General features: G+C 38.6%; 1 protein-coding gene across 4 annotated transcripts in view; it reads left to right on the top strand.

Moving 5' to 3' along the window:
• Positions 1–12,259, top strand: part of Cen (cerebellar degeneration-related protein 2-like) — a 467,429-nt gene extending 455,170 nt beyond the window's left edge. For all 4 annotated transcript variants that reach the window (XM_067157215.2, XM_067157217.2, XM_067157218.2 and 1 more), the window contains exon 7: positions 6,003–12,259. In XM_067157215.2, coding sequence (XP_067013316.1) covers positions 6,003–7,379 — 1,377 coding nt within the window. In that variant the 3' untranslated portion in view covers positions 7,380–12,259. The remainder of the gene's footprint in view (positions 1–6,002) is intronic.
• The last annotated feature ends 1,536 nt before the right edge of the window (positions 12,260–13,795 follow it).

Raw genomic sequence — 13,795 nt, 5'->3', positions numbered from 1 at the left:
CATACTGTACAGACACAGTTAATAGAATGTCGGCATATCTTACTTTTCCACATACAGTACAAGCCTAAGCAGGAAGACAGTATGCCTAAATCTTGCAATCCCCGTGGGGTGCATGTGTGAGCTTGGTTCAAAAAGAAACAAGCCAGAGGCTATAAAATGAAAAACGCTGAAAGAATAGGAAGAAGGTGCTGTCCCTATAAGAGCGTTGAGATTCCAAACTTTCCACTAGAAGGACATGGCCACACCCCAAGTGAGCACTTACACGTGTCGACTATCCACTGCATTCAGTCATGCTGAAAATGGTGAAATAGAGGCTTCAAAAGAAGAGCAAAGGGGTGTAGTGAGTTTCTTGACAGTGGAAGCATGTCCATTGCAAGGATCAAGCGATTCAGGGAAGAACGGATGTCATTGGCCGATAATGCACGGTCTGGTACACCGCACCCTATTACCGATGTCCTCATTATGCAAGACTGGAGAGTTATGGTAGCAGTCATTGCCGCAGAGATCGGAGTGAGAGTTGGAAGTGTTCACACTATCATTAAGGACAGATTAAAATTTTGCAAAAAGTGCACCCATTGGATGCCTTAGCCTTCAACCAGCACAAGAAGCATGTCAGAGGGGACTCCTGAATATCTGCTGCACTTTGTCAAGGAAGGGAATGAGTTCCTGTCATGAATGGTCACTGGAGATGAGACATGGTGTCATCACTTTGAACCAGAGTCAAAACGACAAAGTCTCCAGTGGAAGCATGCAGGGTCGCTGCCACCCAAACAATCAAAGGCTATCCATACAATTGTGGGTAAGGTTATGCTTGGCTTTTTCTTTGATCAGAAAGGCCCCCTTCTTATGGACTTCCTGCAGCACGGGGCAACGGCGATTGTGCAGAGATAGTCTGAAACCTTGACCACCCTTCGCAAAGCAATAAAATAAAAACAAACAGGACAACTCACCAGTGGGATCAGTCTGCTCCATGACACTGCAAGGTCCCATACAGCAAACTCGGTCAAGGAGCTGTTCTCAGTCACCCTCCACACAGTCTAGACCTGTCTCCCTGTGATTATGCCATGTTCAGCGAGCTAAGGAAGGCTCCGAGAGGCAAACGATTCACCACAGATAACTACGTCAAGCATTACTTGTAATACGTCAAGCAGTACGTGCGGAACTAGTTCACAACACAGCTTGAGGAATTTAATGAGACGGCCGTTCTCCATCTTGTCACAGTGGGTCAAGTGCCTCAGCAGTCCTGTGCAATACTTTCGAAATAACGGTACAATTTTTAATTTTATAGCCTCCAGCTCTTTTTGATTGGGCCTCAAAGAATCTGGGTCTCGTGCTACTTAAGAGTTGTGCGTAGATAGTGAGAAAATGATCAGCTTTACTCGCTCATTTTGTGGGCTTTTTTTGGACCAATCTCTTTATCTGACTTCACAAATTTCAGTCTCAAGTATGCACCTCCCTGTTGATGGAGATTTCTGCAGAGTCTTGTGATCTCTTCCCTGTAAATGCTTTTTGGTCTTCCTAGGCGCATCTATTCTTTCATTAATTCTTTGTATGTTTTTGATGTGAAGTCAATACCACCAAAGATGGCAACATATAAAGGACAAATTGGGCATTAATAAAAAAATCTGCCAAATCAGACATGTAGTGCATGCGTGAACTCGGGTAACATTGGAAGGCCACCGGAGCCATTAGGATTAAAGAACGTTCATAAAATTCTGATAGGATGTTAACAGGACTGTCTCAGTTTACAATGAAACTATGTGGTTCTCTGTAACAGCCCCACTATCCTCCATTTCTGTGAAATGAGTAGCCGATTCATTCATTCATTCATTCATTCATTCATTTGGTGGGTGTAATTAGCTCAATGACTTAGCTGCCGGCTTCCCCCCTGCAAGACTGAGGTATGAGTTCCGGTCAATCCTGGGTCAAGATTTTTATCTGGGAAATCGCATGGCGTCAGGAAGTGCATCCGGCCTTAAACACCCGGCCAAGACCAAAATGAGCGTGGGTGGTTCGAGTGACCTCAGAAATAGGAGGATACCAGGTGTATGCATAGGTTTTTGCCAGTTTTTGTGGCAAAGAAAATGCTTAATTTTCAAGAGAAATTCCTATTTTGTTTATTCAAAATATTGGCCATCGGCTTCTACACACTTCGCCCATGAAAACCATGCCAGAAATACTGCTTGTCTTTTGTGGCAAACCATTCGTCGAGCCATATTCCAACTTCCTCGAAATTGCTGGAGTGCTGCTCTGCGAGTGCTTGCCCCATTGATGCGAAGAGGTGATAGATGGAGCCAGGTCAGGTGAGTATGGCAGGTGTGGAAGGATGTCCTATCCAAGCGATTTCAGGGTGTCTTTCACTGGTTTTGCTGTGTGATACGGTGCATTGTTGTGTAACAAAATCACTTTGCCATGTCTTCTGGCCCATTCCGGTCGTCTTTCAATCAATGCGTGATTTAAATTAATCATTTGTTGGCGATAGCATTGAGCATTAATGGTTTTTCTGGGCTTCAAGAGTTCATAATGCACAAGAGCACTGTCTTTCACATTGAAATCACCAAATTTAAATTGTCAAAACCATGTCTCACATGTTCTAATCGATGGAGTTTGTTTACCATATGTTTCTACCAGCAAGTGACGACTTTTCACAGCCTTTTTCTTTTGATTAAGTAAGAAAAGCAATGCACGTCGCAAATATTCTTTCCATCGATATGATTACTGAAGCATACAACACAGATGCTTGTGTTTGGCGGACTCAACTTGTGTGCGTTGGTAGGTTAATGTCAGACGAAGAAACTGACATATGCGTCAAATTCATACGCTGCATACTGTTTGCTGGCGCCATCTCTTAGTGAAACCTGAAAAGACTAATGCATACACCTGATAAGCTGAAATAATAAATTTAAGGCTGCAGGTTCTTACAGAGGAATATTGTATAGCTAACGACAATCTAGTGGGCACTTGCATAGAGTCATCTTAATATTTTTATTATCATCTGAGTTCCAAGGCTGGATTTGCCACAAACAAGGAATTTTGAAGAGAAGTGCACGCTCAAACTAGAAACAAAACATCCTGAAATAATGTTATTAGTACACATAGACAGTCGTGATTGACAGGAAGAGAAACATTGGTATTGTTATTGACCCAATAATGTTTGAGGCCCAAGAAGTTGATTCTGAAATGAAGAGACACTACGAACCCTGTTTTAAGTCCATCATCATTTCCATTTCCCGTTGTCCAGCTCCTGCCAGGTTGAGGTGTTGATGACACATCTCCACCGTTCCCTCTCCTTCCACCACTCCTCTTCAGTAATCGTATTCCATTCCAGTCTCCTTTTCCTTTTCCTTATACTGTTCTTACAATAGAGTAAATTAATGTATTATTTGGGTCCACCTTTTCAATACAAAATGTAAAGAGTTTAAATTACATAAATGATTAGGGACTACTTTCGACCTAGTACTAGGTCATCGTCAGCCTAAAGCAAAATTAAAATACAAATACCAAAGAAATTAAACAATGTAAAGACACGTAAGGTCTCGTAAAAGTACATACCAGGTCTCGTAAAAATACATACTTCCTGCTTGTACCCTTCTGCTAATCTCCTTATCCAACCTTGCATCTCACATTATTTCACTTCTTAAATATTTAACAACCTCAGGTTTTGTTCCCTGATACTAATGATTCCTTTTCCTTCTCTTTCTCCTCTTGCCATCACCACTGTTTTGCTCTTCTCAGCACTGATTTTCATATCATATTTCTCAATATTGTCATTTAAAGCCTCCAGTTGGATTTGCACTTCTTTATTGTTGACTCTCCAGATTACTAGGTCATCTGCAAACAAGAATATTACCAGTGAGTTGGCTGTGCGGTTAGGGGCGTGCAGCTATGAGAGTGGATTTGAACCCCACTGTTGGTTGCCCTGAAGATGGTTTTCAGTGGTTTTCTTACCAGGCAAATGCTGGGGCTGTACCTTAATTAAGGCCACGGCTGCTTCCTTCCCACTCCTAAGCCTCTCCTATCCCGTTATCTCCGTAAGACCTATTTGTATCGGTGCGACATAAAGCAAATTATAAAAACAAAAACATTTTCATATCCCCTCCATATCTTGCCTTTGTTTCCTTTAGAATTTCATCCATAACCATTATAAACACAACTGGAGACAATACACTTCCCTGTCTTAGTCCAGTTTGGTTTCTAAACCAATCTGTACTCCCCACTGAAGTCTGGATACAACTGGAACAGTTTTTATACATTGCTTTTACTAGTTCACTTGATTTCCTTCCACATCCTTTTCTTTCCAGGGTTTCCCACACCTTTTCTCTATTAACACTATCGCATGCCTTCTCTAGATCAATAAATACCATGACCGATCCCCACCATTTTAAGTACTTTAAAGAAAAGTATCACATACCTGCCATTTTTTTGTTCTTTATTGGTCCACATTGACAAAACTCATGGAAAAATGCCACGGATAGTTGTAGTTTTACGAATAATAATTGTGTAAACTAACAAGTTTATAATAAATATTGACAGGGCGGACCTAACAACTACCCGTAGCAGTTTTCCATGTTTTACATAATTCATTGTCAGTAGTAAATTGCCCTTTATACATTATACAAATAAAGTATTTATCGTTGGAGATAGCTGTACAACAGGGGTATTTCAAAATTAAAAAATACGAAACCTTATTTTATCCCAAGATAAATAGTGTGAAGACTGGAGTCACATTAAGTGCACTACTAACAATTTCATGCTGTTAATGTATGGTGCCCTTGTTTTAGGGCAGCTAATCCCTTGTGGATTACATTTCTCTCTAAATGGTTGATAAAATAAGTACAGGTTAAATTTTTGCATTATAAAATGAAATGACCCAAGATGGATCAAAAGTCTGTGAAATCAGGAACTGGTGTGCAAGATACTAGGGAAGGAATTACTAGTGGTCTATGTATCATTCAGTATTTTCATTGGATAAGGCAACAGGAGTTGAAGAGGTACATAATTCAATTGCTGACGATCATATGAGAGTACGTACTTAATTTCATCCCATGTTCTGTATTACACAGCATTCTACCTTTCCCACAAATAGCACTAGACTCTTCTATTGTATATACCGTGTCAGACTCCTTTTGTGCAAACTGTTCTGAAATAAAACTTAGCTTTCTGGTTCACCCTCCGTGACAGGCTGAACACGTACATTAGATGTTATTTCATTTCTCTTTGTAATTTTTCTCCAATCTCTTGCAAATATTTTTAATTTCCGATCTTTTGAATCTAATTATTTTCTTTGCACTAAGTCCTTGTCCACTTTCCTGCTCTATTAACCCAAGTACAAGGGCAAGTTGTGTGCTTACCAGCCATTAGATGGCACCATTGCCTAAGTCTGTGGAAGGTTTCAGCACTATTAGATCAGTACAGCTTGCGCTGTTGCGACGTAAAGATGGCCGTGCCACTCTCTGTTTGCACCAAGGAAGAACAGTATTCCGTAATGTTTTTGTAGTCTGAGGGTGTACGAGGAGCAGAACTTCATAGAACAGTCACTCATCTGTTATTCAGGATCATATCGTACACTTGTTCAATACTGGCATCAGTTACAGCTGCAGATGGACGTCCGGATCTATCCTCATCCTTCACGCTCATGCGACACCTTTTGAACTGTTCAGTCCACTGGTGAACACTCCGCTATGGTGAAACATTGTCCCTTTATTGTGCCGGAAGTCTTCTACGAATTTCCGCTCCTTGTACACCCGCAGACTGCCACAAAAATACTGATTACAGGACGCTGTTCTTCCTTGGTGTAAACAGTGTGGCGTGGCCATTTCTACTTCACAACAGCGCAAGCTGTACTGATCTAATAACGTTCAAATCTGACGTAGACAACAGTGCCATCTAGTGGCTGGTGAGCACACAACACCAGCTCACAGATACTTACTGACTTCGTTACATAGTTATATGTATTGAAGAAATGGTGATAAATAAAATGACCAATAATTTTTTTGTTTCAGAATGATGTTGAAGACCACCATGAAGACAATCCGTATCGTATCCTGGTGGAGAAGTATGAGGCACTGTTGGAGATGCAGCGACACCCTGCGAGTAGCAGGCACCAATCCTTCTCTGCCAACAACTGTCTGTCTCTTCAAGAGGAACTCCAGATGTCCGGAGACTTCAACAGCTTCCAGGTCAAAGACAGCGTCGAGAGTGATCACGAGGAAGTAGAGACGACAGAAATTTACCAGAAAGATAACTCAAATAACAGTAAGAACAATAAGGCAAGGAAACAGAATGGAAGCACTGCAGAGAAAGCCTTCTCGACGACTCCGACAGATTTTTCAGAAGCAGAAACTTCATCTTCAGGCTTTTCTGATGAAACTTCAAATAAAGGAACTCAAACAGAAGGTCACCTTCTGCCTCCAGGGTCGTTCTTATGTTCCATTGCGGATGGCGACGACTGTCGATTCAGCATCTACGACGATGCAAGTCCCATCGAGAGCCGTTTCCGGAAGACTCCAGAGTACCGCCAGCTGTTCAGAGAGATCTTTGCTGTACTTAAACGGGCTGCAGAGGCCAAGGACGAAGGTGAACAGTTACCGTTGTTAGACGACCTCACTCCACTCGTAGAGGCTCCGAAAGTTCCTCCCGTTACTCCAGCTAAGGAAGATGTTCCTGTCACCTTCCCGACAGTAGAAAAGGTTCACGAAGTTAATGGTGAGCGAGCGGTAAATTTCTCCACAGAAAAGAAGGAAGTCAATACTCCAGAGAACACACAAATGATCCCAGATTCTACCACCGACAGTACCTCGGTAACAACAGAGGATAAGGAAGAAGCAGAATGCAGCCAAGAAACGTCTTCAAAACCTGCACCAAAGAAGGACTACCTCGAATATTTGTCTGTTGGTGTAGGAATAAAGAAGAAATCCCGCAAGAATTCACCGATTAAGAATCTGAAGGCTTCGATGACACAGAGGGTTGAACGTTTGGAGCAGCTTACCTCAATTGGTATTGGCATGTCCTTCACGACGGGCAGGGCGAACAAGAAGAGGAAGGATATCCCCCGGTATGTTGAGGATCCCAATAGAGATGGTTCATCATCTGCACCGTTGGCAGGTAGCACTTCATACAACGTCTGGAGCAGGAGGTCTGAGACTTCTTCTCCGCAAGATAAGTCCAACTTCACTAGACGGGAGAGTAGCGACAAGTCGTGGGACTATCAGCCGTACATCAGTACCGCCTCGCAAGAGGTAGCGAAATTGAAACGCCTCGAGAAATCGTATGCGGAAGTGTTACGGTTTGGACCACAGAAGGTGAGCAGGTCGATCGTCAACCATCACTACCAACATAATCACAACCATCACCACAACCACAACCACCAAAGGAAGTAACCTGGCTTTGTTTTCTGTTATTGTTTTTCTATTAGTGCGTTTAGTTTCGTGTAAAAATAATACAGATTGAAAGAGCGCCCGTACATCTGTCTGCGACAAAGAAGAAACCAATCGGAAAAATGGCGAATAAAGCCTGATCGTTGCCGACAAAATAATACTCTTTTCTCTATTGCTATACGTTGGATGAGAATATCTGTAGTTAAAATTGTTGTCTATATCAAGCGTCCAATACGGAATGATGTGAAAGAGTTTTTCGTGAAATTTACTGTTAAGACATTAATTTCACTGTTCCTCTTTCAGACAGCTGCCAACTGTTCTGCTCTTGCTTTGAAACTGTCTTCTTAAATTCTTGCATTAGCTTGAAGATCTTCAAAAAAATTAAATGGGTAATGAGAGAAACCCAAATCATTATACCATATGGATTTTTAGTAAATCACAACTGAATTTAGTCATTTTGAAAATTCATCATTAGGACCCTGATTCTAAGCAATAATAGATTAGAGTGCAAAATATTTTAGGGAGTAGAGAGTTGGGTGATGAGATTTGTGTAAACATTAGAGGAACAGCCTTTTCTTTTAAATCCCCTACTGTGTATGCAAGTCTCCACACACAACCATAGAGCAGGATAGACTGTGCTCCCTACTCACTAATTTAGTTTGTATTCCCATCCATTACTGTAAAAGGATATGTATGGGCCATAGATATTTTTACCATGAAATTTTTGTTCACTTATTTTGGTTAAAAAAAAATACTTCAGAAATTTTCTGAAAAAGGAAGGGGTAACATTAGCACAAACCATATGCTTTATTTCCAAGCAAAGAAAAGACTGCACTAAGAGTAAGTGAATTTATGGTAACACGTTCCTCAATCCCTGTAGCAAATTTTTTTAAGAGGTCTCTTCAAAAAACATTTTCCAAAATAATCTTACCTGGCAACGAATATATATTTTTTAAACATAGAGGATGAATTTATTAAGATGAACAAACTTCCTTTTACTTTTCAAAGGTAGAAAAATTACTGTGTAAAAAGGTGCTTTTTAGATTTATGATCATTTAGGTTTGAAAATTGGCAAGTTATTTTTGTGATTTTTTTTGTTTGTTTTGTTTTTTGTTTATCACTACAAATTAAACATTTCCTTCAAGAAACTGACTTTGTCAAACTCTGATCTTACATTCCTAATTGTTTAGAAATGTTGCATTTCAAAATTTTCAGGCGTATGTTTTTCTAAATGTTTATTATCACCTTTTATTTGTTCAGGCTGTGATAACCGTTATTCCTACATTACAATGTGATTAGCACAAGTTTTAACACAAAAGATCCTTTCAGTTTTCAAGTGAACAAGCAAATTGAAAATAAAACTTAAGACTGAGTTGTATTCATAAATAATAATATTATGGTAATAGTTCCTGAGTTTGTCATATTCTGCTGTCTTTATGAGAGCTCTTTACAAAAGACTTGGCTAGTTTTGGTACAAATTTTAAGCATAAAGAGAAACATTCATATTTTATCAAACATGGAGGAAATTTACTCCCATTTCCTAAGTCTCATGAATTCTGGATGGGGAAACGAGGACAAAGTAAATCAAATATTGAAAGGAAAGGGGAATATTTGCATTTATTGGCAAGGATGTGAAGGATGTATGTATAGAGGAAAAGAACAGCACATTTGAATCATTATTACATCATCTTTAATTATGCAAAAGAAAAGACTAATTAGTTCTGTTTGTGAAAAGCTGAGACCCAAAGATTTCTTTGAAAATTTGTGATCAGAAATTGAGGAAAATATAGGGAGTTACCTGAATATAGCTGTGAACATTTACTGTTGATTCTTATTTTTTAAATTTTTTTTATTAAAAGTAAAAATCACCAAAAAAGGTTTTTTCTTAACTTAACACTATAAACATTAAAACACTTCAATGAATATCTGATTAATTATGCCAGAACAGAAAATGGATTTTTAAATGGTGCTACAAAAAACAAATATTTTGTTATTAGCATCAGCAAATATTCATTTACTTTAACTCTGTATTACTAGAAATAAAGTCTGCAGTGGCAGTGTTCTGTCTGTCAGAAGATATGAGGCAGTGAGAAATTCATAAGCTCTGTTCCATCAGCTTTTGTATCAGAATTCATGTACAGAACTCAGAACGGGCCAAGTTATAAATACCTATGAGATTTTACATTGATATTTTGATCTTTCAGTTGTATTTCTGTTTGAATCAATTTTTACTTTGAACATAATAAAACCGAGAGTTCTCTGCAATAATCCCCTAAACTTGAGAAGATGAAATGGAGATACTGACAGTTCAAGTTTTCAGATAGAAAAATATTACTAAGCATTGTAAAAGAAAAATATTACACAGAGGAGTGGTTTAACTCTCAAATTAGTAACAAATATAGACATAAAGGAATATGGAAAACAATGACAGAAATGAATTGTTGTTTTCTCTTTTAAAAGGCACTAATGAATTAGAACAGGGGAGTTGGGAGATTCTTACATCATGATTTCCTTCCAGCGAGCCGAGTAGGATGTTTAAGAATGATGTGCCTCCATTTGTTACGGTCTTGGTATGATTCTCTTCTCTAATGTGATCTAACCGCCTTTTTCTAGGGCGTCCAATTGGTCTTTGTCCCGAAATGTTTTCAAAATTTTAGGGTTATTGGAGATGGAAACCAAATTTCAGATATTTAAAGGTTTTTTGTGTTAATTCTGATTAATATTTTACAAACAGGAATTTAATTAATGTATTATTTAAATCAATTTTATTCTAACTAGTCTCCGATCATACCATCCTACCGGCAATAACCCCCTAAATGATTGGCAAATACAGTGTTCCTTTCCGCACCCTATATTAATAGTAAAGTTTTCTTACTTTATACGCGTATAGTTGGGGATATGAAAACATTGATCATGAAGGAAACAAAGAAACTCTCTAATCAAGATTAAGAGATTCTTGCAGTGAACTCGATTGAAAATGTAGTCTTTGTATGAGATCTCCAGAATTTTTGGGGTGTAGCCCTTTGGAAAGTGACGTTGAAAAGGACTCTTGTTCTGAAGAGAAAAGACTACAGATATTTCTCACTCCGATGCTTAACACCAGGAGGGCAACGTAAGGATCAACGGGACATTGCTGTACAATAAGAACGAAGGACTCTTGAATAGAGTTGTGCGCGTTAGCAAGTGCCAAGTGTGTAAATATATATACAGTAACATCGTCACATTCAGGCCAAGACTTGTCTTTTTACTGCCTGCATAATCTTATTTCTTTCTTCATTTTCCTTGATGTTGTGTTGTTGTTGTTGTAATTAGTTGAAGAGTTTTTAAAATGGAAGGTGAAGATTTTCAAGAGGTGCATGTATGACTTTCATAAAACGTCACACAAGAGCATCTCCGCGATTCTCAACTACGTAATTTATAGAAATGTCTTTTTTTTATTCATTTTAAATGTACGAGTATTTTTTTCAAAATAATCAGGACAATTTACTTTTTTAGAGTTAGATTTTATTTATAGAAAAATTAAGTATTTTAAGAAACCTTTTTCGGCGCTGCAGTACTAAATGTGGTGTTATAACCAGTGCTTGATGTGGGATAAAAGAAGTGGTGAGATGGTGTAATCTCTTTCCCAACTAACTCATAATATTCACTCAAACGCTGTCTTAATTATCAAATTCCCAATTGGATCAGGGATTCTAATCGGGGACTGGGTGTGTGCGCCATCTTCAAGATCCGATTTCATCATAGATAGGGCTCTGTCCTCACAGACGTGCAGGTCTCCCAAGGGAGTCAACTCGAAAGTCCCACTCCAGACCTCTCCACAGGCCATACGTTATTCTCACGATGAATGTAATATCAATATACAGATTAACGTCATTTTAATTCTATGCACATGCAGCTTCCTTAAAAAGCATTTACCATATCATGGGTGCGAAATTTGTCCACAGGCGCTCGACAACTTATTTTCTTTAAAGATTCCTTCATGTCATAGAATACCTGCTATAAATTAATGTCGCAATGAACATGTCTTGGGAACACAAAAACTGCGATGAATATGCCTGAAATAGATGCACTTATCAGAACTTCGAAAATAGAGAAGCTAATCTGTTTGACACCCACCCTTTTACGCTCAGTGGCTAATTTGGGCATATTCTTTTCCCCTATTTTTTAAAGCAGAGAGAAGGGAGAGTAGGTAGTCAGGTAGTGGGCGATATGACCCTCAGTCGCTAAGCAATGGGGTACTGGATGAACATAGCGCGTTTATCACAGTGTGACTTTTTGAAACAGATTTGCTGTGAGCTTGCAAATGTGTTTTCTTTATTTTTTACTTTGACTACTAATTGATGTAATTCATTTAAAAGAAATTTCTATGCAAGTTTTGAAACGAAGAATAATATTTAAATATTCTGGGATGATGATGTCGCCATCAAAAAGTAGTGGGATGGTTCGAATGTATATTGGCAGGATGCCCTTCTGTCCCACCTCAAGCACTGGTTATAATTATTTAAAGTATATGGTAATTTATTATACAGTGAAAACGTGCACCCCTGGAAAATGAAAACAAAATATTTGGAGTAAGACACAATACACTTTGCTTCAAAAAGACTTGTATTGTTCAGGAGATAACACAGAAAAAGAAATGTCAAGGGAAATTAACATTCCCTCCCTCAAGAAGAATAAAGGGTTTTTGCATTCTCCTTTGCCAACAAGTACTTAAAGAAACTTTTTTTTCAATTTATATGAGTAGTTGAACCTATGACATGTACACCATATATCCAGAGTTAAACAAAAAATACTTCTTATTCATATAACTGTCTTTCTCTTTTCAGAAACTGCTGTATTTGTGAATTTATTAAGGCCAAATAAATGATTGTATATACACTTAACATGTGAATCTTTATTTCTGCCTCATTGAAAGGAACAAGATCTTGGAAGAAGAGTGATACAGTTCTCAAAGGGTGTCCCCCAAAAAAGAATTATACTGTGGGAAAATATGAAGACACAAACAGGCATGTGTATTAAATATTTAAGTAATGTTACTTATTAACCATAGTGAACTGAAAAGCTGTAATAGAAACTAAAACATTAAAAACTTTCTGTCAATAATTATAACTGGAAAATGATCTTCGATGGGGTAGTCATGTTAACGAGGTTGTAGTAGTGAAGTAAAGGAGAGGGTAAATAAATCTCTGGTAAGACCGCAGTTAGAGTATGGCTGCCAGTGTATGCGACACTCACTAGGACTACTTGATACGAGAACTGGAAAAAATTCAAAGGAAAGCAGCATGATTTGTTCTCGCTGATTTCCGAGAAAGGAGTAGTGTCATGAAAATCTTCCAAACTTGGGGCTGGGAAGACCTGAGAGTAAGAAAATGAGATACTCGACTATGTGGTACATTTAAATTATAATGGTCGGGGAGTTGATACGGAACAAGGATGAAGTTTCCAACTTGTTTTAAGAGGTAGGGTTCAAGCTATCAAAAGCGAGTTGATTATGGAATGACATTAGTAGAAGAATAAGCTTGGGTGAAGCTTTTACATCCATCATCCTTTCCCCTTATCCAGTTCCTGCTGGGTCGGGGTATTCATGGCACTTCTCAATCTTCCTCTTTCCTTCCACCATTCCTCTTCCACGATCTTGTCCCAGTCCAAATTTTGTCTTCTTATGCTGCTCTTCACTGATTCAATCCACCTTGTTCTAGGTCTTCTTGTTGCTCTCTTGCCCTCGCACTTTGCCTCCAGCATCTGTCTTGGGATTTGCTTCTCCTCCATCCTCTTTACATGTCCAAACCACCTTAGTTTATTCTTTTCAACTCTCATTAAGCTTTCCTATCCTAACTTCCTTTATAACATCTTCATTTCTCATGTTGTCTTTCCTATCATACTTCTTAGGAATTTCATCTCACTGGCTTGAATTCTACTCTCCTGCCTGTTAGTCAACATCCAAGTCTCAACTGCATAAGTCAGTATGGGTACATAGTACATTTTGTACATTATCTCTTTACTTTTCATTGGTACTTATTTGCTCTGAACACTTTGATAAAATGCATTACCCTGCTGTACCTTCCTGCTAATCTCCATGTCCACCCTAGCATTTTGCATTAATTCATTTCCTAGGTATTTAAAGCTGTCCACAATTTCCAGACTCTGATTTCCAATTTTAACAGCGCCCTTTCCTTGCCTTTTCTCTTTTGACATCAGCATAGTCTTCCTTTTCTATCTACTGATTTTCATGCCATACTTCTTCATTTTTTCGTTCAGTACATCTAGTGCTGCACTTCTTTGCAGTTCTTTCCCCAGATCAAATCATCATCTGCAAATAGCACTAACTCCATCTCTTTATCTTCACAGGCTTCCTTAATTTCCTTTAAAATCTCATCCATAGGAAAGATCATAATATGAAGATAAAGTTGGAATTCAAG

This window comes from Anabrus simplex, chromosome 13, assembly GCF_040414725.1.
Source record: "Anabrus simplex isolate iqAnaSimp1 chromosome 13, ASM4041472v1, whole genome shotgun sequence".
Taxonomy (NCBI): Eukaryota; Metazoa; Arthropoda; class Insecta; order Orthoptera; family Tettigoniidae; genus Anabrus; species Anabrus simplex.
Note: the sequence above shows the minus strand (reverse complement) of the source record. Positions and strands in the feature narration are given on the sequence as shown.